The following is a 26,531-nucleotide window of genomic DNA, read 5'->3' as shown; positions in this document are numbered from 1 at the left end:
ATTTGAGAATGGTGGAAAAGCTTCCTCGTAGAAACAAAACTCCGGAAGAAAACCAAAACTTTCAGATAGGGACCGTTGGATTCTTACGCGAATTGTTAGGAACAATCACAAAACTGCTGTAGAGCTTAAGAATCACCCCAAGAACTCAGATTCCGCAAAAACTATTTGCCGGGAGCTGCACAAAGCCGGATTTCACGGTAGGGCTGCAATCAGCAAACCACTACTTTCAAAACAATCGTTGCAAAGCGTTTAGAGTGATTAAAAACCCACAGAATTGAACCCTAGAATATGTATGTAGATATATATTACACACACAAACACGCACAGACACACCCAGATGCACACACATGACACACGCGCACATCTAAAGACAGGGAAAACAAGCACACACACCACACACACACCACACACCACATACACACACGCACACAAACGTAACGTTTTGGACACCTGTGCTTGCTTTAGGTAAACCTAAAACACCTCGCGTATAATCTGTACATAGATTGTATAATCTTCCATTCCCTTTTTCTCGCTTCCCTTCTCACGCTGATCAGCGCGGTGCTGTTCATGTTGCCATTACTGATGTAGGTTTTCGCTTTAATATACCTGCAAATGTATTCATTTCTTGCTTATGCCACCAGATGTATTCTGCGAAGGATGATTTGTATATTATAAAGGTGAAATTGTGACGTGTAGCTTCAAGCAAGTAGATGATTAGTAGTATCGATTCGACTGTATTTTTTACATTGAAAGGATCGTTAGAACGATATGTTTCGTTGATAGACTCCTGTAGCAGCATTTTGCTGTAAGTTTTGTGTATGTTAAATCATGTCACATGTGACAAGAAAAGAGGAAAAAATCTTTGATAAACTCAGTAAAGCCAATTTAGAGTGAAACAGAAAAATCCAACTACACAGAAAAGTGTTATCACAAAACAATTTTGTACCTTTCTGTTGTTAACAGTATCCCAAGCATTTCGAGTAGAAGTGTAGACACGTGACTTAGCGTTTGAAATTCTGGACTCATCATAAGAATGCGGTTTCGGTGGCTGGACCCGGCGACGCGTTGTGTTCTTGAGCAAAACACTTCAGCTGGTAAAAACGAATAATCCTACGACGGACCGGCCGTCGTCCTGATGCGGAATTTAAGTTACAGAAACAGGAAGACCAACACTTCTGTGTTGGTATGACTCGAGAGGGGAACTTTACCTTTACCTATTTGTAGTAGATGTAAGATATATCAGTGATGGACCAGCCTGTTAATTTTATTCCCAGAACTTTCCCATAAAACGGCTGTTGTTAATCTTAGTTACTGCCCCAGTATGGTCACTATCTCAACGTCGTACTGGACATCAATTAAATGGGCTACAGAGATTTTGGCCGAAGATCATTATAATAATAATAATAATAATAATAATAATAATAATAATAATAATAATAATAATAATAATAATAATTGTGTACAGTGCTCAGGTGCACTACAACTCATCTAAAGTGTATATATAATCAGGTGTAGTTTCGACGGATTTCGGGAAGCATGAGGGCCTTAAAGGATGCAGTGTCATGGCAGTCAACAACTGATGCAGGCAGTTTATTCCACGCTTCAGCAACCCTGAGCGTGAAAATGTTTCCGAAAGTCATGGGAGCTGTGCTGTTTTCTGACTTTGTAGGCATGTCCACGTGTGTTAGACACATGGAGATCAAAAGGTGTGTCAGTGTTGTTGTTGGTGAGGTGGTTCATAACCTTGTGGGTGTTTACCAAGTCCGTCGCTTCAGTGAATCCATGCCCAGGGAAACAAGGCGCTCAGAATATGGTAGGTGTCTGATGGAGGGTATGCGTTTGGTTGCACGTCTCTTGACAGATTCCAGGAGGTCAATGTTCTGAGCAAGATAGGGATTCCAAACTGATGATGCGAATTCCAAGTGTGGTCGTACCATAGCTGTATACATTTTAAATAGATGGCTGGAGAGCGGCTAACAAAAGTCTTGCTGAGTGATGCCAAGACACCCTCGGCCTTCTTGACAATTTTAGAGATATGCTTTGTCCAACGCAAATCACTGCTGACAGTGATGCCTAGGTCACGCTCGCAAGAGGATTTCTTGATATCAGTGTTGTGGAGGGAGTATGTGGACGCAGGGTTTTTTCTCCCAAAATGCATGGTGGTACACTTGTCCACAGCCAGTTTCAGTTGCCAGTCTGTGATCCATTGCTGCATTGTGTCTAGGTCTGATTGCAGGAAAGAGTTGTAGACATCAGGATCAGTCCTCTTGATTTCAAGGTACAGCTTGATGTCGTCTGCATATTTCAATACTGTGGCATTCTTTAAATTGGCATATATGTCATTAATGTATCCCACAAACAGGAGGGGACCAAGGACAGATCCCTGTGGTACACCCGATGACATCTCATATGGTGTAGAGTGCTGTCCTAGAACTGTGACTACCTCCTTTCGGCTGAGGATGAAGGATTTCAACCAGTTAAAAAGGTCATCCCCCACACTCATTGCAGCAGAGTTCACACCATAAGCCTTTTGTGTGGCACAGAGTTTAAAGCCTTAGCAAAGTCAAGTAGACAACATCCACATGAGCCACTGTCAGTGATCTGAGTAATGTCCTCAAGGAACTCGACAAGCTGGTCACTGCAGCTGGAGTTAGGGACAAATCCATATTGTGAGATTCGGATGAGACTGTGAGAGCTCCAGAAGTTCCAGAGTGTTTCTCTAACACACGATTCCATCAGTTTTGCAATACAGCTAGTGAGACTGACTGGGCGATAGTTGACAGGTGATGTGCGGTCACCCTTTTTGAACAGAGGAATGACACTGGCAGTTTTCCACTGCTCCGGAGTAGCACCATTGTTGAGACTACTGGAAGAAAATAGAAAGCTTGTGTAAAAGGAAGTGCCTGCCACGTTTGAGAAGCAGGTATGTAACTCCATCGAGACCAGGGGAGGCATAGTTGCGCTTATTTTGAAGGTGACGTCGCAGCATTGCAGGTGTAAATTCCATAGTTGTTATGGAGTTTGCTGTTAGTGATGGTGAAGATGGTACATTTTGACTTTCGACAGTGAATATGTTTGCATAGCACTCGGCAATGATTCTGCGCATTCCTTGGGGTCGTCAGTGATCTGGTTCGTGTGAGGGTTGCGAAGAGGGCCCACTGGAGAGTGAGGTCTCTGCTTTGAATGCACATATTTCCAGAAAACCTTGCTGTCAGGATTGGCTGCTATGCACTGTTCAAATTCAATCAGCATTTTTTTTTGTCACTTGCTTGAGATTGTTGGAGGATTTATTCCGCTTCTTCCTGTTGGTGTCTGATTTATGCAACTTGTATTCCTGTTCAGCAGTCCGACGTTCAGCAGTCCGTTATAATCTCAAGTATTAGTGTAACGACATTCTTATACAGGTTCGTATGTATTTTGGTCTGAATGCATCTTTAATTATCTTTAATACAAAGTCAACATTACTGGAATATCACATGGAACAGAATTATGATATCATTTGCTTTCGTTAGATGGCAACAAATTATGGTTTTGCTGTTTTCTATTCAGCGCGCATTATTATATTATTTCTACACACAAAATTTTACACACGAATAATCCGTAATCAGTGCTGTATGTACGTGTGTATGCTACATTTCAAATATGAATTAATGGTGACTTACCCTGCATTCAATATTTCAGGGATTAGCGAATGTTGCAACTGTAACCCTCATCAGGAATTAGCGAATGTTGCAGGTGTACATGTGTGAGAGCATATGCGGAGTAGACATGCGCAGAAGCTTGTTGTTATAGCAACAAGCTAGCTTCATATAACTCTCTTCTGTTGTCGATAATAATCGTTCTTTGGTGTATTCATATGGATTCGGAGGTTCTAAGTTTGCCTCTTTTGCGCTCTTTTGTCCTGATGTGCACTGTGAACTCTCGTGTCTGGCATTTTCGCTGATGTTTCTTCACGAAAGTGTCTGTTTGTACGTGTTTCTGTGTTTTTTTTCATAAGTATGCGCAGTTTTCTTGTTGTGATTCCTATGTAGGATGCACCAGCTAACCTCGTATACAACATAGGCCCTCTGGCACATTTTGGATCTTAGATGGGGCAATTTGATAATGTGCGCTACTCGATGTTGTGAAAGGTGTTGTTCGTGTTCAGAACATTTCTCAGGGGATGGGAACCTGAGAGTTCACAGACTGTCAAAATATCTCATAAATTAAATGCCAGAATTAACTGTGATAAATAATATATAATAATACTGAAAAGTGAATGAAGTTTCTGAAAACGCAAAACATTGAAGAGAAAAAGGAACTCTAGATAAATTATTTAAATCAAAGGTGGTATACTCTTGCTGTCAACTTGTATTTTGTATATTATACTAAAATGTCGCACATAGAACGCTGCAGGCGTGCCATCTTTTAAAACAGCTGGAGTATAGCGAAAACGGTTGATATGAAATATACATTCCATATGTATCCAGTTCTATATTTGTGTTGATCTGTAAAAATTACAGGAATCACTAGACAATAAATAATAGTTTTGGCCTTATATTCTACGCCGAAATGCTTAGAAATAAATATGTTTAATACACACGTCTAAGCACAGGTCCCTTTCCCTCTCCTTCTCTCTCTTCTTTGCCTTACCCTTTCTCTCTTTCTGTGTGTGTGAGAGAGTATTCGGATGTGATAAACATACTTGCATATATATATGCACATACGTCTATACAAATATATATTTTTATAATATATGTACAGTCTTATGCAGACTCGTAAAACTGATCAACATGACACTTTTAGAATTATATTTTGATATAGGCGCCGGAGTGGCTGTGTGGTAAGTGTCTTCTGCTTTAGCCTCGGGCCGACCAAAGCCTTGTGAGTGGATTTGGTAGACGGAGACTGAAAGAAGCCTGTCGTATATATATATATATATATATATATATATTTATGTTTGTGTATATGTTTGTGTGTCTGTGTGTGTCCCTCTAGCATTGCTTGACAACCGGTGCTGGTGTGTTTATGTCCCCGTCACTTAGCAGTTCGGCAAAAGAGACCGATACAATAAGTACTGGGCTTACAAAAGAATAAGTCCCGGGGTCGAGTTGCTCGATTAAAGGCGGTGCTCCAGCATGGCCCCAGTCAAATGACTGAAAGAGGTAAAAGAGTAAAAGAGTAAAAGAGTAAAGAGAGTATAACTTTTATTCAGTATATTGGAGATTAATTCATTTTATTGCGTACAAGTATCCTAATTACCTCCCCTTATCTGGATCCCTTATTCGATGTGCACATATGTAGAATTTTTGCTTTGCGCGTTTCTGTGATTCAAGCCTCGCCCCCTTGATGTCTCTAACTAGAATATTGCTTTGTAATAAGAAATTGAGTCCGTGATGCTCCTACCAGCGTAAAAATCAGAGAATCCTTGACTATTTGCGGATGCATGGTAATTAATATAACGTTAGATTTTGAAGACCTTTGGAGTACGTCAATATGCATTCCTTAGGCATTGGATTCGAAATTTTAAATATAGTTGTATGTCTAAAATGCAGCTATACCTAGGTTACTTAAAGTGCTAATTTATATTGCATTTCTTGACTGCTCATTTGGGACTCTGCTGCTCGAAGGAGTTTTTAATTACACATCGAAAATCAAAATATTACATGTGTGTTGCAATGTCAGTACTAGAAGAATCTAAAGCAGCGAGTTGGCAGAATCGGTAGCACGATGGGAAACATACTTAGCGGCATTTGTCCGTCGTTACGTTTCGAGTTCAAATTCCGCCACGGTCGATTTGGTTTTTCATCGTTTAGGGGCCGATAAAATATGTACTAGTTGATGATTGGGATCGATGTAATTGACTTAACGGCTTCCTCGAAATTGCTTACGCCGAAATTTGAAACGAATCTCAGAAACATCTACTGTTATTTTGACAAAATAACTCAGAACGCTACATTCATAATCGATTTTCTCCAAAAACAGAATTAATATCAATTGCCTATTATAATAATATGGAATACCGTACTGCACATGGAACCTCAACTGCAGGCTTGGTGCCATGTATAACAGACCTCTGTCAATACATCACTTCACCGCAAAATCTGTTTCCTGAAAGACTGCCTATGCTTATTTGTGTGAACAATTCCCTTGCAACACACACACTTACGTTGCCGGGTGGTTCTCCGTCTGATTCGACGATGGGGATTCATTTGTCATTGTGAGTGTGTAACAAGCATTTAGGAGACTCGGGCAGAATATGTGAAACAGCTGTAAATTCAAATGACGGAAAATATGTCAGACGCTTAATAAAATGTTTTTATTTACCTAATTACAGTAATGTACTTTTGTTTAGTCTCTACCATCATTTTAAAGAGACAATTTTTAGGTCCCAAATGGTAGGATAGAAAGATACGTGGTTTCTTAGCGAACATCATAAGTATAAAAAACTAAACATACATATACATGAATAGATACATACATATATTCTACTGCATACGTATCTATGCTACTGTATACGAACTGATGTCACGTGATAGGATTTATAGACACGGTGAGTCCTACCAGGTGACATCTAATTCATTAGATCATCTTGAAAATAAAAAATTCTGAAGTAATTTCGAAATACCCTATGCAATAGTCACACGGTAATCTAAGAGAAATAACACAATACAAAATCTATTCCATCACTGAAATTTATATATATGTGCAAGTGTGTGACTGAGTTTACATGCATATATAGAATCGTTCTCGCAAACACGTAGGAGCACATATGTAAACATTTACATTTCTATGTTGTGTGTATATATATATATATATATATATATATATATTATATATATATAATATATATATATATATATATATATATATGCGTGCAATGTGTTTCAGGGTCCGTGTGTTTGCAAATGTGTGCTTACATATAACAAATAAAAACACACATACATGCATATATGCAAACACACACACACACACACACACACACACACACGCACACACACAAATAAACATATAAATATTGTCGATTTTTCCACAAAATCATTTAACTGACGAGGGTGTCAATTTAAACAATACACTATGTAATGAATATTGTTTACTTATTTCCAAGTGTGCTTACTGTTACACTTGAATGCATATACACATACATATATATATGTGTGTGTGTGTGTGTGTGTGTGTGTGTGTGTGTGTGTGTGTGTGTGTGTGTGTCTGTGAGTGTATAGATTATATATATATATATATATATATATATATATATATATATATATATGTGTCACTTTGCTCTCTATCTAACTCTCTAGTTACCTATCATATATCTAACTATTTTCATTTATACATACATTCCGGCATACATATATGCAAATAAGAAATAGATGGATAGGTTTCTGTGTTTAGACTATGATGGTAATTAGAAAATATTTATATTTATCTCTAAAAAAATCACAAAGCTATATTCCTAGAGATATTTTTTCCACTATACAGGTAAATGGATTGTGAATTTGGTTGATTGATGGAATAAACAAATTAGTAAGTAGAAGCAAATTTGATGAATGCAACAAGTTAATTTAATTTATTATTTCAGATATAACTATTTGTGCGGCTCTAAGTATACGTCTTTGCTAGGAATAGATTTGCGATTACTAATTTGGAAGCAAATTTAATAAATATTCTGTGGGTAAGCGGGGCATAACTTACTTGAATTTACTGACGTAATTAAGTATCTTCTGTATTAGTTTAATTACAATAATAAATAGTAAGACAGAGAATATATTGTTGCTACTATTGTCGATTTTGGAGGTGTAGTTACTAAATATAGTTTTGTTCCAATATAACTTACTATATCTTGAGTGAAAATGGCAGATCGAAAGAAGTATTAAATCATATTTATTTCTTATTTCAGGAAAACGCCAATATTTGGAAGAGGTGTGTATTCGATTATGCATCGAATTTATGATAATACAGTACAATACAGTAACTTATTTGATCGAGTGTAGATGAATGAATGTCCAAGTCAATATCGTATTGGATGGCCTAACATTCTGCTGTTGCTGAAAGACAGGACTGAGAATCTATATATAATAATCAAAGACAGAAAGTAAAAATCAATCCATCTATCATGCTCAAAGCCAAGAAGGTGTATTTATGTATTGTGGTTCATATTTCGATCATGTCTGATGAAAGCAGAGCGGAAAGCATGTCGAATCTATCAAATTGAAAGATTATTGTAAATTGAAAGAATCAGAAAGTATGGTGTAAAATAATTTCATCAATGATATTCAGGTTGTGACAAGGCAGTTCTTGGGAATACTAAAATACTAAAAATAATAATAATAATAATAATAATAATTATAATAATAATAATAATAATAATAATAATAATAATAATAATAATAATAATAATAATAATAATAATAACGTAATCGACTTAATCCCTTTGTCTGTCCTTGTGTGGCCACTCTCCGTTTAGCCTCTTGTGGGTAGTACAGAAATAGGCATTTCGTTTGTCTTTAGGCCTTTTTTTAGCTCAAATTTCGCGTGGTCGACTTTGATGCGCAGATTATTTAATTAATTTATGAATTTATTTTAAACTTAACACTTTCAAACTACCGTTACTGGTAGGATATGTCACATAGAACAGGGTTTATTCTTAACGTTTCTGACAAGAGTTTGTATTTTAGAACCGATGTTTACGTTCTGAGTTGAAATTCCGCCGAGGTCGATTTTCAACCATTTCAGATCTGCTCAATTAAACGTACAGATTATTTAATTAATTTTTTTAACTAAACACTTTACAATTTCTGATACTGGTAGAATGTGACATAGAACAGGGTTTACTCTTAAAGTTTTTGACAAAAATTTGTATTTTAGAAGTTATTTCGTCAGAAGTTAGAGAGTGACAATGGGCAAATTCTTGTTTAATAAGTGCCAATACACGACACTCTCAGCTTTTTACTTACTCATTAACTTCCGCCGATGATACATATATACATATTACATACATGTTTAAAAAAAGCTCATCACGCAATCGAACCAATGAGAGAACCTCTACTTTGTCGCTCGACACGCTCGACAGCCAAAGTATCCCCCTGTCTAAATTACACGCCTATCGTATGTAATGTCCTAGATTATCCCTAGAAAGACGGTTTGCTCAAGGCTGGAATGTCTTTGATGATACGTATGCAGTATCAGGATTTATTTGAGGCTGAATAACAACATTATGGTCACTTTCTATATTAACACCCACACAAAATGGTAAAAAAAAACCTGCCATTAATTTGGTGTGGATGGGTAATATCAAATAATTTAATCACGAGATATATTTAAATTAAACACGAAAAATTGAAATATTATCATTATTTACATGGAAAAATTTTAGTATTTTATAAGGTAAAATCTTAAATTATTATTTGACACATATTAATTATCTTATAACAGCAATGCCTGGAAAAATCATGGATTATATGGAAAAATGCGAGCATGAAAATTCATATTCGTAAAATTATAAACCTGGAAAAGTACAGGACAAGTTATTACATCTGTACAAGTATAGGACAATCTTTTACTTCTAGTAAAGTAAAGAATAAGAAATTTTTGCTTAAACTATTTGAGCTAAAATTATAATTTGAATATTAAAACTTATATTATTATAGTTTACAAATAACACTATACTTATTTAAGTAGAATTTGGCTAATTTATTACCTTAAATATTGAAAAATATTGACTAATTAAACAAACTTAAAATTTAGCTGAACAGTTTAATGCAGTAAATTTCAAAGATGAGAACTGTAAAAGGTGATAGATTAGAAGAATAAGTAAAACGTTGCTTATTCTTTACTTTACGAGAAGTAATAGTTTGTCCTATACTTTTACAGCTGTAATAATGACTTTTCATACTCCCATTTTTCTATGTAATAATATATAATAAAGACACATTATTCCATTTATAACTGGCAATGTGGACGTAATATACACCTATTCTATAAGGATATTGACACATTACCTGAAAGGATATCCATAGATGCATGCAGGAAATGAGCAATACTAAGGATTTATTCACATTTTCAAGACATGCTCACACGACATTTGTTAACCCTGAAGACTTTTGTCAAACTGAAGCTCATTTTTAACAGTGAAAATTTCCGAAAGCTTGCATGTCTTCAATAATACTAAATACATCAATGTACGATGTATATTGAACATTTTTTCTAAACTTTAAATTTTTTGATAATGACAGGCATTCCTGTAAAACCTACAGGTTTCAAAGTATGTTCCCCGTGAGGTTGCCATTTCTTGTTCCAAGAGGGGTAACTATTGATGGAGGTCTTTAATTATAAATAAGAAAAATGATGATGATAACTGGTGACACTTTACTTCAATTGCTAAGAGTGAAATTAATACTTTATATATTGCATTACTCGGATAATTTATCCTGAATCGTGAAATCGTGTTCAGTAATGCCAAGATGTACGGCTAACGCATAGGTATTTCAATATATGGCAGTACAGTGGTGGGGCCCAGTGACATTATCCAGAAAAATAACTCAAAAAATGAATATGGTGAAGTAATTAATGAATTTACAAATTGATCTAAGCTAAGATTTTAAGTGCTCCTATCTAAATATGCGAGATGGACCCATTAATACTGGATAAAAATATAAAAATGCAATAAACTAAAGTCAGCAGCCAGACAAACGAAGCAGATATACAAATAGGATAATGTGTCTATGTTATATATTATTACATAGAAAAATGCAAGTATGAAAGGTCATATTCTTAAGATTATAAACCTGGAAAAATACAGGATAAGTTATCAGTTATTACAGCTGTAAAAGTATAGGTCAGACTATTACTTCTAGTAACGTAAAGAATAAGTAACTTTTTACTTTAAATATTGCAGCAAGGAATTATTCTAACCTATCACTCTTTACAATTCTTATCTTTCAAATTTATTGCATAAAACTGTTCAGCTAATTTCTAGGTTTGTGTAATTAGTCAATTTTTTTTATATTTAAGGTAATGAATTAGCCGAATTCATATAGTAACAGGTGGATTTAGTTGACTGAACTAGAAACCGAGTTTATGAGGATTGAGTATAACATTTAATGAGTAATAATGTAAGCAGGAAATATGGTACAGAAAATTGTAGTCATAATTTTTATTGTATTAATAAAAAAAAATTTGTATAGTATCCATGGACTTATTGATACTATTAATTGCATAAGTATTACTATTACTGAACATTCTGACTCTGGTTGGTAAAATATTTAGTGAGTGACACTAACAAAACCTGCTTTCACTACAACTGATATTCCAATACATGTTACTACGGTTGCACATGATGTTGACTATAAATATAAGAAGACGTTGCATGCAACACGGTTAAGTGACACAACTAGCCTGATTAAGGGGTAAAATTTTCAGAAACAATCTCTTAAATTCCAGCAGATTAAGAGGCCCTTTAAACAAATCACATCATGATTGTTACGCATTCGCTTAACTGGTTAAATAACTTCTCTACGTTTGCATACACGAAGCGATATTCTATTGCGTAGAATAACATTTACTGATATGGTACCAAGTAGAAGAGAATACACTATACAAGAGATACTCTGCGTTGCTAAGCTTGTAAAATACGCTGGATGATTTTCGATAGCCCCTCTAGATAAATGAAGAAAAATACCGTTTGAAGATTCAATACAACATTAGCATGAACAAACAAGACTACAATCACTAGAATGCTAAAACGAAAATATCATTTGGAAAGCTAGATACTTGAAATGGAATAACATTACAGAAAATGCTTCTCTCAAAGCCAGGTTTTTAAAACAACGTGAAACATTCTATGATAGACGTAGAAACGCATTTGGGAAACAAATACACACGTTTGCAAAATACATTTTGTTAGACTGATCTAAAATCAGGTACAACAAAAATATTTGTTCGTTAGAGAAAACGTAGCAAAATGAAGAAGCGAAATTCCATCTCTCGAAAGCATTGCAAAATTTAGATAGTATCGGTAACTATCAAATTTCTCACATTGTAACGTCCAAAGCTTCTGGGGGCTTTGGTGTGTAACATACTAAACTTTTAACTAACGAATTATTAAACAATTTATTAAGCCAAGTACGCAAGCATTTTACCTGTACTAAAATAGTTATCCTCAAGGAAAAGCTGATAGTTCATCCATATAGCTGTCGTACTGTAAAATGTCTGCCAGTACTCTATATAATAATTTCTAATAGTAACATATTGTTTGATGTATTTCACTTCCGGCACTTCATTGCATGTCCATTTCGCAATATTCAGTAGTCCCCTGATTTTGTATACTTCCGATCCACAAGATTCTTCCAATGATCTTCTTTATCTGAAGTCTGATGTAGCCAACTTATTCCATATAAAAAATGGTGCGCTGAAAGTAACTGTCAATCGCTTATATACAATATCATATTTATATAACGAGAATAAGCGAATGTGTTTTGTTACAGCACAATCAAATTATTCGATTACAAACTAATGAAGTGTCAAGTAAATTCTACTGTCAAAATCAAGTAGAATATTCGTGTTTGATCGTATTTTGTCTGTCAGCTATCGCTTGTTCAATATACGTTGGTCACTAAAAAGCCAGTTTGGACAGCAAATAAATGTTTTGACACCGGAATCACAAAACGTCTCTCAGGGGTGACCGAAAAGTAAATATTATAAATTCTGCGTCTGATACATGACTCGAGAATCCTTTTAATAATAAGAAAAGTTCTTTAGCAAGTACATTAGAATAACTTTTGGACTAGTGTGATTTATAAAATTGACTGTAAAACGACACAGACAAAGGAGTCGAGCAGGAGATTTGGAACAACAGAAAAGGAGGTAGAGTAAATATTTGTGTGAATCCTCTGCAAACACGTAGGAAAAATTTATATTTTCAATAGTTAAAATCAATAAGACTTTTGCTCAGAAGCAAATACATATCTGAGCCATGAACACCTTTATGGTTCCACGTATAATTCATAATTGTTTGTTATTTGACTTTTATGATTAACGTACCCTGTACCCTGAGAAATTTGCTAACAAAACCGTAGCCTACAGAAGAGTGCTGACATCCCAGAGCAACTTTGTAGATCCATTGATTTCCATGAGAAAGCAATAACTACCAGCGCAAAAGAACTTGATACGTACACTTGTTGACCAGTCATTTCAATATGTGATCCTCGTAAAAAGAAATAATACCAGTGCAAGAGTTATCTTTCGGTTAATAGAAGATTGCTTACATTTATGTCGATGTTCAAAAGTGCTCAAAACTCGGTATCGGCAAAAACATCTAAGGATGTGCTTAATGAAAATCACGCCTATCAGAATTACGAGTTGTGTTTACCTGATTTTTACTTAAAACCCCACAAATATTACAGTAAATGTATGAAAGCCGAAAGAAAAGATCCTGCATACACATTTTTTATGGCTATCCTCTATATAACGTGTCGGTGACTCTCTACGTAAAATATTCATTAAAATTTTGACTTAATATAAGCCAAATTTTCAATGAATATTTCAATGAGGAATCTATTGCCGTCCCAATTATAGGTCATAATTATAATACTTTCAAATGGACGCAAAATTGATTCAGTAACTTGAGAGAAAGTAGCTTCAGTCTGATAGACATTATAATTATCTCTTCAAATAGTGTGATGACGTTTGTGCTGTACAGCTAAAATAAATTCTTATAAAATATCCACTGAAATGATTCAAATATATCTTGCGAGGGAGCAAAGGAAACAATAATAAAATAGCTGTAATGCACGAAAAAGTGTTTCTATATTTTGAAAAATAATATTAAAAATAAAATGCAGGTGGAAGACAATAAAAACAATTGAGAAAAGAAAAAAGAAAAATAATAGTGTAAAATTTAAAATCTAAGCAAAATTTTGGATTAGAGAATTCTATGCTAGGCCGATCGTAAGAAAACCTCTATAGACTCAGCAAATGAATACAACTGGTCAGGATGAGTACATTGCAGCACTAAAATGCAAACAGCGGTTGTTGAATTCATCTTTAAAGTTTGTAATTACTGCATCCCACCAGTAAAAAACACCAACAGCTAGCAATTAAATAGTATATATTATCCAACATCAGAATATGTGCTGTCTTAACCAAATTGAACACTAATAAAAATGCCCATGGTTTGACAATGAGCTATATTCTTCGTGTGGATCACCTCGTGTTCAACACTTAAGATAATATGCAAATTGAGCCACTGCTACTGACAACACATTTATTTACTGCTCGGATCAGATATAAAATTCGTATAAAAATGCGAAAATATAACCAGGAATAGAGAAAAAATAATAAAAACAGTGAAATAGATATAATCACATTTCCCCAAAAGGTTTCAAAGTATATATATGAATTATTGAACAGAACACAATATAACAAGTAGAATAGGGTGAAAGATCTAGGCGGGAATAATATAACTGCATTAAATTGATACGAAAAAAGAATCAAATTCTTCCTGTAGAAAGTTATATTTTTAGCAATCTCAAGGTGACACTATTTGAATTAACCAAAACTAAACAGGAACAGAGCTGATATCTATTTTAGAATATGTCACTCGAAATTTATCACAAAAATAATTAGTTTACCACAGATGCAGTGATATAAAGATACTAAACCACTAAAAATATTCACCGTAAAATTACAAAAATATCTACAAAAAGATCTTGGAAAGCTAATACAAATATGTACAACACAAGAGAAAAAAGAAGCAATTTCTTAATTGGCAGGTAATGCTCAGATTTGTCCTTACTTATTTGACTGTAGGCCTGAAAAATGTCTACTAAGTACTAATAAAGCTATCACTATACTTCAAAAATTTGTTATGAACTCTGCACTGTACCATTATATTCAAATTGTAACTCATTTAAATCCAGATTTACCTCCCATGATTTTGTTCACCAGAATTATATATGCAATTTTCAGTAAATAGCATTTTTGGCTCATCACACTAACATAAGTTGAAGTCCTATTATTTCTTTCTTTATTTATTTACTTATTTAAAACATAGTTCGAAATAATTGTTAAGAATTGTAGGGAGTAAACGAGATCAACTAGCATGATTTTTAAGAAAAAGAAGTTAAAAATACCCGATGGAAATATCAGTGCCCAAGGCTGATAACGCACATATGAAGTAAATTGAAAATTCTTCAAAATATCAAGAGGTTGAATCAAAGATAACCAAAGTGTGAAGTACGGAAATTAGCAATTTGGGAATTATAATACGGAACCACACTAGCGCATAATTAAAACCTTGAGACATTCACTTAGAAACAGCGAAGGGAAAATGGTAATAATTAGTGTTGCAGTGCATAGTTCATAAATTATTTTTAGTACAAATAAAATGCAAAAATAAAATAAAATGTAGCATATATGAAAGATGCGATCGATTATACTGTAAAAGTACGCAGCAAAACCTATATAAATAACTACTACAACCCACTCACTACTACTACTACTGCTGCTGCTGCTGACAACAACAACAACAACAACAAAATAATAATAAGTAGGATGGGGGAGCATCATAGCCATCTATTGAGAGGGATTCTTTGGGGTTTGAATAATTCACCCCTGGAAACATGGGTGGTTCGATCAACATCCTTAAAGAATCCTTATTCAGAGACCTTTTGAGCGGGATGGGCTACTCGACCTGACGAAAATTCTAACTGGGCCCCACCTGCAAGGTCATGTGCTGTTTATCTTGATATGATATCACCATGTCGCGCACATATAGTTGTGATGCATGTACCAGGTGTACCCTTATCAGACCGTTAGTCATGATGGGTATACCGGGCTTCAAATATTTTACCCAGTGTCACTTTGATGGCTTGCACTGCTCTCTCACTCAATAATAACAATAATAATAATAATAATAATAATAATAATAATAATAATAATAATAATAATAATAATAATGATAATAATAATAATGATAATAATAATAATGATAATAATGATTCACGAATAGTACAAGCACCACACTGAGGCTGTAACTAACGGAGAAAATGTAACGATTCCTTGGGACTTTCCAGTACACACACACACCAAGCCATCAAAGCTAATAAAGAAGATAGAGTTGTAAAAGACCAAAACAATAAAGTCTGTTTATTGAGGGAAATTAGCATACCTTGTGATCATAATATCTTGGCAAAAGAATTTAACAAGCCTAGAAAATATAAAGATTTTCCCATTGAAATCGAAACGACGTGGCATCTCAACACAATTATAATACCAGTGATTGTTGGAATTATCGAAAAAGAACAGAAGATTATTTGTGGATGATATGCCACATATATTGAGAAGAGCATTACCGCAGTGAATTTTCTTTCTTCTCCCCCTTTAGTTTTTTTATTCTCATTTTCATTTTTTCTTCATTCCTTTTCATCTCTGCCCCTCTTCCCCTTTTTTCTATTATATAACATTGTAAATGAACAATCTGGTGTGTTTTTATAGTAATAGCTTACCGATATATACAGCGAGATTTTTTGACCTATGTATCGAAGAAATGGAAAGACACTCGGCAAGAAATGGAAAATAAATTGAAAGAAAATGATGATGATACTAATAATAGTGGTTTCAAATTTTGGCACAAGGTCAGCAGATTTTAAGCTGGGGTTGAGTCTATTACATCGATTCCTTTACTCACCTGGTCCTCATTCAATCGACCTCGAAAGGTGGGGAAAGCAACGTCGATCTCGGCTGATTTTGAACCCAGCACGTAAAGATCGACGAAAGGCCGCTAAACCTTTTGTCTGGTGTGCTAACGGTTCTGTCGTCTCGCAGCCCTAATAATAATAATAATAATAATAATAATAATAATAATATAATAATAATAATAATATAATATTAATAGTAATATAATAGTAATAATAAAAAATTATAGTAATATAATAATAATAATAATAATAATAATATAATAATAATAATAATAATAATAATAATAATAATAATAATAATAGTAATAATGATAATGATAATAATAATAATAATAATAATAATAATAATAATAATAATAATAGTAATAATAACAATAATAATAATAATAATAATAATAATAATAATAATAATCAACTAATGATTAATAAAGCCGTAACTGAAGACAGCCACCGAAAGAAGAAAGGCCTCAGTATGGCCTGGATTGACTACAAAAAGGCGTTTGATAGCATCCCCCACACATGGATCCTCGAAATACTAGCCATTAACAAAGTAGCACCAACAATCATAAAATTCATAGAGCACTCTATGAATAAATGGCAAACAGTCCTACACCTCCAAACAAAAGAGGGACTCATGAAAACCAAAGACATCCCCATTAGAAGAGGAATATTCCAGGGAGACACGCTCTCTCCACTCCTTTTCTACTTGGCACTGTCACCTCTATCTGATATGCTAAATAGAACTGGATGCGGATATAAATGTTACGGCAAAACGATCAGCCACCTTTTATATATGGATGACCTAAAACTATACACTGCAAATGACAAACAGCTGGAAACACTATAAAGACAGTTCATGGATTTACCAAAGAAATAGATATGAAATTTGGATTAGAAAAATGCGCCAAAGTAACCATGAAAAGAGGAAAACTAGTTAAGAGTAACAACATCACACTAGATAAAACCAATGAAATAAAAGAATTAGACCAAAGCCAAACTTACAAATACTTAGGAATCCATGAACTAGACAAGACACAACACACACAAATGAAAGAGAAAATAAAAAAAGAATATTATAGACGAGTTAGATCAATACTAAAAACAGAGCTCAATGCTAAAAACAAGATAATAGGTATCAACACTTTAGCTGTCCCAGTTATAAGTTACAGCTACAATATCCTTAACTGGACACGAAATGAACTGTCCAAAATAGATAGGAAAACAAGAAAAATACTGACAGGATCAAGGATGCATCACCCAAAATCTGACATAGAAAGACTATATATACAACGTATAGAAGGTGGTAGAGGCCTTATACAGCTGGAAAACTACTATAAAATAACCACCATAGGACTGCAAAAATACCTACTTCAGAAGGAAGGAAAACTGATCCAGATAGCAGCAAAACACGAGCAAAACAAAAAAATGTTCTCAGTATTTAAGGAAGCTGACAAATACAAACAAGAAATCATACCACCTAATAAACATGAAGAAGAAGAAGAAGATGATGAAGAAACAACAAAAGCTATAAAACAAATGAAATCCAAACTAAAAATAGAACAGCAACGAGCCATGATAAAACGATGGCAAGAAAAGCCCCTTCATGGTAAATACAGCACTAAACTAAACGCAAAAGAAATAGACAAAGAAAAATCCCAGCAATGGTTGAGAAGCTCAGGACTCAAAGCAGAAACAGAGGGATTCTTAATTGCAGCACAAGACCAAAGCCTCCCCACCAGAAATTACCAAAAACATGTAATGAAAAGAAATATTACAAGTAACTGCAGAATATGTGGAGATGGACAAGAAACAATAAATCATATTATCTCTAGCTGCCCAGTCCTGGCTAAGAAGGAATATATTCACAGACATGACAGAGTTGGAACCTACATACATTGGAAGCTATGCCAACATTATGGAATAACAACAGAAAAAAGATGGTATAGGCACACACCAGAAAAGGTCACAGAAAACGAGAAAGCAACCATACTCTGGGATATGCCGATACACACAGATAGAGAAATTAAGGCCAACAGACCAGATATAGTTGTCAGAGATCATGAAGAAAAAAAATGCTTTCTAATTGATGTATCAATACCGGCAGATGACAACGTGTCTCTAAATGAAATGGAGACACTCTCAAAATACAAAGACCTGGAAATAGAGGTAACTAGAATGTGGAACCTGAAAACAGAAACAATTCCTATCATAGTAGGTGCATTAGGCATGATAAAACAATATTCAGACAAATACTTAACAAAAACACCAGGACTTACAAACACATATAACATACAGAAAATTGCACTACTAGGCACTGCACACATCCTACGCAGAACATTTTCCATACAATAACCATCAGAGGATCACAACAAATCACAGCACATACCCAAGGCACACAGAGCTGCGCTCGGTAGTGAAGTGAAAGCACGCTATAAAAATAAAACTACTGAATAATAATAATAATAATAATAATAATAATAATAATGATAATGATAATGATAATAATAATAATAATAATAATAATAATAATAATAATAATAATAATAATGATAACGATAATAATAATAATAATAATAATAATAATAATAATAATAATAATAAAATAATAATAATAATAATAATAATAATAATAATAATAATAATAATAATAATAATGACAATAATAATAATGATGATGATGATGATGAAAGCAATAGTAATAATAATAATAATCCTTTCTACTATTGGCACAAGGCCTGAAATTTGAGGGGAGGGGCCAGTCGATTAGATCGACCCCAGTACGCAAATGTTACTAAATTTATCGACCCCGAGAGGATGATAGGCAAAGTGAAACACGTCGGAATTTGAACTCAGAACGTAAAAACGGACGGGATGCCACTAAGCATTTTACCCGGCGTGCTAACGCAAGCTCACTGCCTTTAAAATTATATCTATACTAACCACAATGAAACTAAGCCATGACGATAGGCAAAAGAATAACAAGATGCAAAATGTTTTTCGGAATTTCTATAGAAACATGTAAAAAAGTGTAACCGAAGACCGCTAGCAATATGATGTGCCAAGAAAAACGAATTACCAATAAATCAACAGCTTCTATACCACTCAAATAAGCTGGATAACTCTGATCCCTAGGAGAAAATATACTCCTTGGTTTGACATTTCTCTACCGTCAAGAGCACGCTCAGAGTAGGACACACGCTTTTATTTCTTTTAATTATGTCCCAGATCGACTATGTCGCCGTTAATAAAGCCGGAAACGAATATTCTCCATAATGCAGCATGTGGTTGATTTTTAGCGACACCAAGAATTCCCCCTAGAGTGTTACCGGTCTCGCCAACAATTAGTCCTTTATAGAACGCCAAATTCGAACTTCCGCAAACTTTATTGCAGAAAAGGCAAAGGCTGTGAGAATCTAAGAACATCGTATGAATCAGGCGACTGGTTTGCTCTTTGCTTGACCGAGGCTCCACAAGGAAGAAAAATAGGTTGAGAAAAAATGTAGTGGGATGGAATGGTGACTAGAACTGCTTATCGTCTAGGAATGTTTGAATACATAAATACATACATTATTTAATATATATATATTTTTTTTCTCTTAGTGACCGACCAGGCTATCAGATGTTGCTACACATCGCTGGTCACAGAGGGCTTCGCATTGTTTTATCCCTCAAATGACGCCACCCCGTTGGCTAATCGAGCTGGCCATATATATATATATATATATATATATATATATATATTAATACAAAAACAATTCAAGGACGGGTCATTCGAAGATTTATATTCTCAGTCAAGAACCAGATCATCCTCGCAATGCATGTGTGTGTGTGTGTATACATAGTATAAAAAGGATTATCTTGGCGAATACCGTATTATCTCTCAAACTGGTTTAGATGCCGGCTATCCACAACAGCCAATTATATAGTACTCAAGCTAAGAAAGAGATACTGATTCTGGTAGATTTCACTCGTTAGATAATTCCGTGTTCCTATTGAGAACAGCGACTATTCCGTAGAGTGTCTAATAACGTTGATAACGAAGAGGAGTATGGAGATTTTATTCAAATCCGAAAACTTCATTTTTTAACGGTTTTCTGCATCACATACATCTGACCTACATAAGTTTCAACTGTATTTAATAAATATACATACATGCCTATAGCTTGTAAGATATTCATTTACTTGGTTTAAAGTTCCAATGCAAATACTTCTCCAAATTCTGATTATCAGCTTTTCCTAACCTTACATTCAATATTTTTTGCACTATTTGTGTTTGCTATTGTTGTCGACAAGGCTATTGGCATCTTTATGAAGGTTGATGCATATGTTGGTAAGTTGACACTAGAGATGTGTCATCCGCGTCATATATGTAGCCGTGCTAATAAACTGAAATGGATAAATGAATTCTGGAATAATATTTATTTATAAAGTATGCATATTTTATGCGGGAATCAGACATTCACAGCATGCGTTATGCCACATGTGGAAAATGTAGATATAGTCAAGAAATACATTGTTATCTAGCTAGGGTAAAATCAAGAGTAAAAATAGAGATGATATTCAACATAGAAAAAGCATGGGCAAATTATGAACATAGTTTGAAGGTAGCAGTAATATACGCAGATCGAAAAATATAAAATCAAAGGCACGGTGATAAAGCCTTTAAACACAGAACAAGTTTTCAGAAAGACAAAAAATTTAAGCAATAGTAAAAGGGAAAAAGGGTCCGAAGCTCATCTACTGAATAGAGGAAATTCATACAAGAACTACAGCAGCGTAAATATAGATATAAATGAATATGTTGAGTTACATCTAAGTATAGAAATCTAAATTTCAAACCCATAAATATGACAATATACTATATTTGTGTTTTGAGGATCAACGTAAATCCATACGAATTGCAAAATAGAAATGATTGAACCACGATATAGGTTAAGATAATGACATTAGAAATATATGCAGGTAAATATATATATATATGCAGGTTGAACAGGCTAATCTCTGCAGTAGTTATAGCAGTATCAAAAGATGAGGTATCCAAGCACGAAATTAGAAACTTATTAGACAGAGAAAACAGAAATGGAAAGATTGTTCCGTCTGTGGTTAAAATCTACAAGAAACAGAAGCACGTATAACATGAAAGATAAATAGTAAAGAAATAGTACTTGGGGGAAATTTAAAAACACCAAAGTCAAATGACTTTCCTTAAAGATCTAAGAATTATTCTTTATAGAAACATGAAAAATGAGATGCAGCACGGGATTTTGTCAGTGAAGAGGTCGCGGTCTCAAAGCGACGAAAATATTTTGACAAATTAAATATAAATGTTAAAGTGAATATTTTGACAAATTAAATTTAAATGTTGAAGTGAATCTAACGGATTTTGTGTGTTTCTTAAATGGCTTATAAACACCTTCAACACTGTAATTCTTTTCGTTCCAGCAAACGATCTCAGATCAGGTCACTTGCTATGCAAATACATCTCCGTAATATTTACATTCCTGATCAAAATATCTCCCTCCAATAAATAAGTAGTAAGGGAATATATCAATTCCACAGCAACTGGAAAATTAAAATACTCTATGGAGTGGTCGAGGCAAGATTGTTAGAAAAATAGAATATTTGGCACAATACAACGATTACAAGTACAACAGAAATCTAAGTTTATGTGTAGAATAAATCATGAAATTAAACTCTTCCGCTTTTTCCTATTCATCGCGTATTGGCCAGGTAACGTATTTTTGTTTCCAAAATCATAGTGAACCACTTCTTATTCTATTTTAAATTCTTTACTAACATTAATATTAAGTTTTCGTCGTGTATTACAGTTAATTCATTGAGTTTTCATTTATTTCTTTTTGTTGGATATGACTGTGGAACTTCTCGTTTTGTTAGATATTTGCAAACTGAGCTTATACCCCAGGTTTTCGCATTAGTTCCTAGTTAAATGAAATGGAAAAGCATCTAAGAAATAAAATACAGAATATATAAGGGTAAAATTATATAAAAACTGTAAAAGCAGATTTGGCAGATATCCTATCCCCTACAAAAGAGAAAATAATGAAATAGGATAAAAATGTCTTTCTTCACCAATTTTTTCAGTAATGTATCAATTTGAGATGATAATAATAACCAATTAACACCAATGATATACGAGATAATGAGTAGGTGACATTTTAATTGTTAGTATTTTGAAAATGTTTACCGGACAAAATCACGTAGAATAAGTTTCTTTATTGACAGTAGCTAAAGCTGTATTGTATTTTACATTTATTCCAAAGATATGTGTGTGAGTGTGTGTGTGTGTATGTGTGTAGGTATGTATGCATAGGTATATACATATATGTATATGTATATATACACATGTACATATGTATGTTTGTTTGTATATATGTGTATTGATATGTATATGCATGTGTATGTATTTATACACACATATATATGTATGTATATTCTAAAAAATCGATAGGCATTTAGTATATTTAATATATTTAGTAATAATTCATAGCAATTTATAATACCAATGATTATCTAATAAACAAAACTCTATTAAAAATTAGAACATATATTACTATATACATTTAGATATCTAAAATTATAAAATATAATAGAAGTTTAAGATATTTAAATAAAATATAACAATGTAGAACACATAATAAATTGTGGAAATATATATTACGACAGGTAAATCGTATATAAATGGAAGTGATGTTTTAAAGAGTTTTTAAATAAACAATTTAAAGAAATATAATATAAAAGATATTAGTGAAAATATCTCATGTCAAAATAAAATTAAATATGGTAGAAATCCATTCCCGTTCACGAAATCATGTAAAATTATTGTGATTATGATTAAAATACATGGCAAATAACTGTGTAAAATTGTATACATGGAAACGAAGTGACTCGACTAGAGATGATTGGTTTTGCTAATAATTATAACAAAAAGTAATCACGAGAGGGAACACGCTCAAGTATAAGTAATCATTTAAATTATTGAGCAAACACTACAACCTGTCTATGTTTGAAGAAGAACGCATCAAGATGATCGATCTTTCCGTAATCAACTTTATCTTAGTACTGTTAATTTAAACACAGGGTATTTGAGCATAGCGTAAACATATGTCAGAACCAGAAGATGAGGAGACGCTAATGTAAACCCAATACACGAATTAAATACATAAGAGAAATTTAGCGTTGTGTATATGTTTCTAAAACTAATATTTTAACAAATCCTCCGAGAAAACATTTGCAAATCTAAGAGGCATTTGGAAGAAGCTTCTCAAACTAAATGCCCAGAATCACACACATACACAAAAGCAAATTCTGGTAAATAAACTACAACTCTGAAAGATAAGCTCGGCAAAAGACTGAAGGCCTTATGATTAGGTTAAAACTGCTTTTCACTATACAATCCTTAGTGTACTATTAAATATTTATTCCGCGTTTGCATGATAATGTCAGACCAGTAAAATTCAGTATCATGAAGACATACTGATGCTGGCTGAGGGTGAATGAAGTTAGTTCTCTATAGAAATTCAAATCAAATGGAAGAGCCATTCACAGATATCATTCACCGTCAGATATAACAACTTACTCTATACAACTGGAACAGTGACAAAACGTGTTTGATGTGTCGCTATGGAAAATGAATCAAGGATGGAAGCTATACTAAACATGAAAATATCTAGTAATAACATTACTTTCATTGTATGCTGTTGAGTCCTAAATTTGCAGCAATAAGTATGTTCAAACATCATTACAAACCTATTTTTCGCGAGATGATCGCTCTGTCGGTTTCAGATCTAAGTACTCCACAGTCATATACGGCCTTAAAAGAATTCTCTACTGGAATCAGCTTGAAACAATATACAATAAGGCTTGATATTACAATTACATGTGAAATTCATCCGATTGATTTCAAAACGGTTTCCATGAACCAAATATCGCTGCAAGTCTTGGATCGATTCAAGGCTATGATAAAGAATCATCGTTCCGAAATTCCGTTTAGCGGAATCGAACATTACCCCATGTTTGCAAAGCGACACTCTGATCCCACTAAGTATAATTACGCCCATTTTTCAGAGTAATCTATCTGGCATACCCAATATGTGTGACACCCCTCTTTGTTGACTCATAAAGTCTAGGAAAATGGATTACGATTCTATCGTTATTTAATATGCAAAAGAGAATCAGTGAAAAGACACACATACTGACACACACGCCGATATTTTTTCCCAAATTTAAAATTTCAAGTTGTAGATATATATGTGTGTCATTGTATAACTTAATGGCTTCATCAAATTTGTTTTTCTTATTAAGTTCCGATACACTCGTACACAAACATAAGGTAGGTATAAGAAATTTCATTAAAATATACTTAATTTTCTGGAAGTTATGAGGAAAAAAATCGGTCGCTTGTTAATTTTCCAAAACCGCTCTCCCTGCTCACGGAAAAATTATTTTCACAACAAATTCTGAGGTAATCGAAATCCACAGTGTCTGAGGAATATTTGTAGAAAATTTAATTGAAAAATATTAATTTTTTCTGGAAGGGGGAACTCATGAGTTACCATGCTTTCTATCTATCCATGGCATTATCAAATGTGTCCCTTGACCTTTTAAAAGCCAATGTAATTTCAACGGAGGGTGATTAGCTGATAAATCTAGTACGAAGAGTTACTGCATAGATGTCCTTTTCTTGTTTTATTTTTATTTTTTTCTGCTTGAGAAAAATATTTTGTATATACAACACTTTTGTTGACTGCTTCAGGTGTGCCCTACTTTTCATGCTTTAGCTGTTCCCTAATTTGCTGACATGGTCCACTATCACTGGAAGTTGTATGTAAACTTCTGCTACCCAAGTATGTAAATTTATAATTTTGACAAATGTTAACATTTTGAAATTATCATCCTTTTTTAATGAATAATACTTATTTCTTGTTTTCTTTTCTGAAATTAAAATTCAAATTTCGATGAAATTAGATTTGTTGGTGCGTGTGATTTAATACTATACGCTTTACATGTTATATTCCAGATCTTAGTTTAATGATCTCTGCCCTGTTTGTATCTTGATTTGTTTGGAATATTTTCATTCACTAAATGGGGTACTACTACAATTACACTGGTCAACAAGTATTTTTCACGGAGCATATGTCAAGGGGTACTTAGTGTAAATTTTAATGCTGATTTCAAATATACAATTTGGCTTTATAAATCACGTACAGTTTTCAAGATGAGAATGTTTTTTGATCATAGTTCATGCGTTATATATAAATTCCAATTAATGACATGTGTGCATGTATTTCATTTACATCATACCTTTAAAATAAACTTCATTATTCATTGCTGCATAGTTCAGATGCAATATTTCATCATCTTAAATTAACCAGTCAAGTTTTGTCTGATGAAATATGTATTTCAACATCTTAAATTGTCCAGTCATATTTGGTCAGATGAAATAGTTCATCATCTCAAATTCAATATAATTATAACCGTTTGTATCTATTTATTTACTTGTTTTAAAGAGTCAACAATATCAAGACGGTGTAGTAATCGTCCTCATGTGTTTGTCATGACTGTGGACAATTTATTGTGAAAGGTGAATAACATACAATAACACCAGAGTTCAAGAAGGTTTATAAGCTGTACCTTGACCGTACTCTTAGAGATCAGGACAAGTTATGGCCACCACATTTTATCTGCTCAGCTTGCTTAAATGGCTTACGTAACTGGTTCGATAATAATAAGAAGTTCATGCCTTTTGCAATTCCAATGATGTAGAGGAAGCAGAAAGACCATTTTAATGATTGTTATTTTTGCAAAATAAATATCACAAGATTTTCTATGAAGAAT

At 33.6% G+C, this 26,531-nt stretch overlaps 1 protein-coding gene across 1 annotated transcript in view; it reads left to right on the top strand.

The window, feature by feature from the left end:
- LOC115214517 overlaps positions 1-26,274 on the top strand; it is a 147,548-nt gene extending 121,274 nt beyond the window's left edge. Inside the window, exon 2 of the mRNA XM_029783716.1 lies at positions 26,204-26,274. Within this exon, the coding sequence (XP_029639576.1) occupies positions 26,204-26,274 (71 nt within the window). The remainder of the gene's footprint in view (positions 1-26,203) is intronic.
- The last annotated feature ends 257 nt before the right edge of the window (positions 26,275-26,531 follow it).

This window comes from Octopus sinensis, linkage group LG7 (assembly GCF_006345805.1).
Source record: "Octopus sinensis linkage group LG7, ASM634580v1, whole genome shotgun sequence".
Lineage (NCBI taxonomy): Eukaryota > Metazoa > Mollusca > Cephalopoda > Octopoda > Octopodidae > Octopus > Octopus sinensis.
Note: the sequence above shows the minus strand (reverse complement) of the source record. Positions and strands in the feature narration are given on the sequence as shown.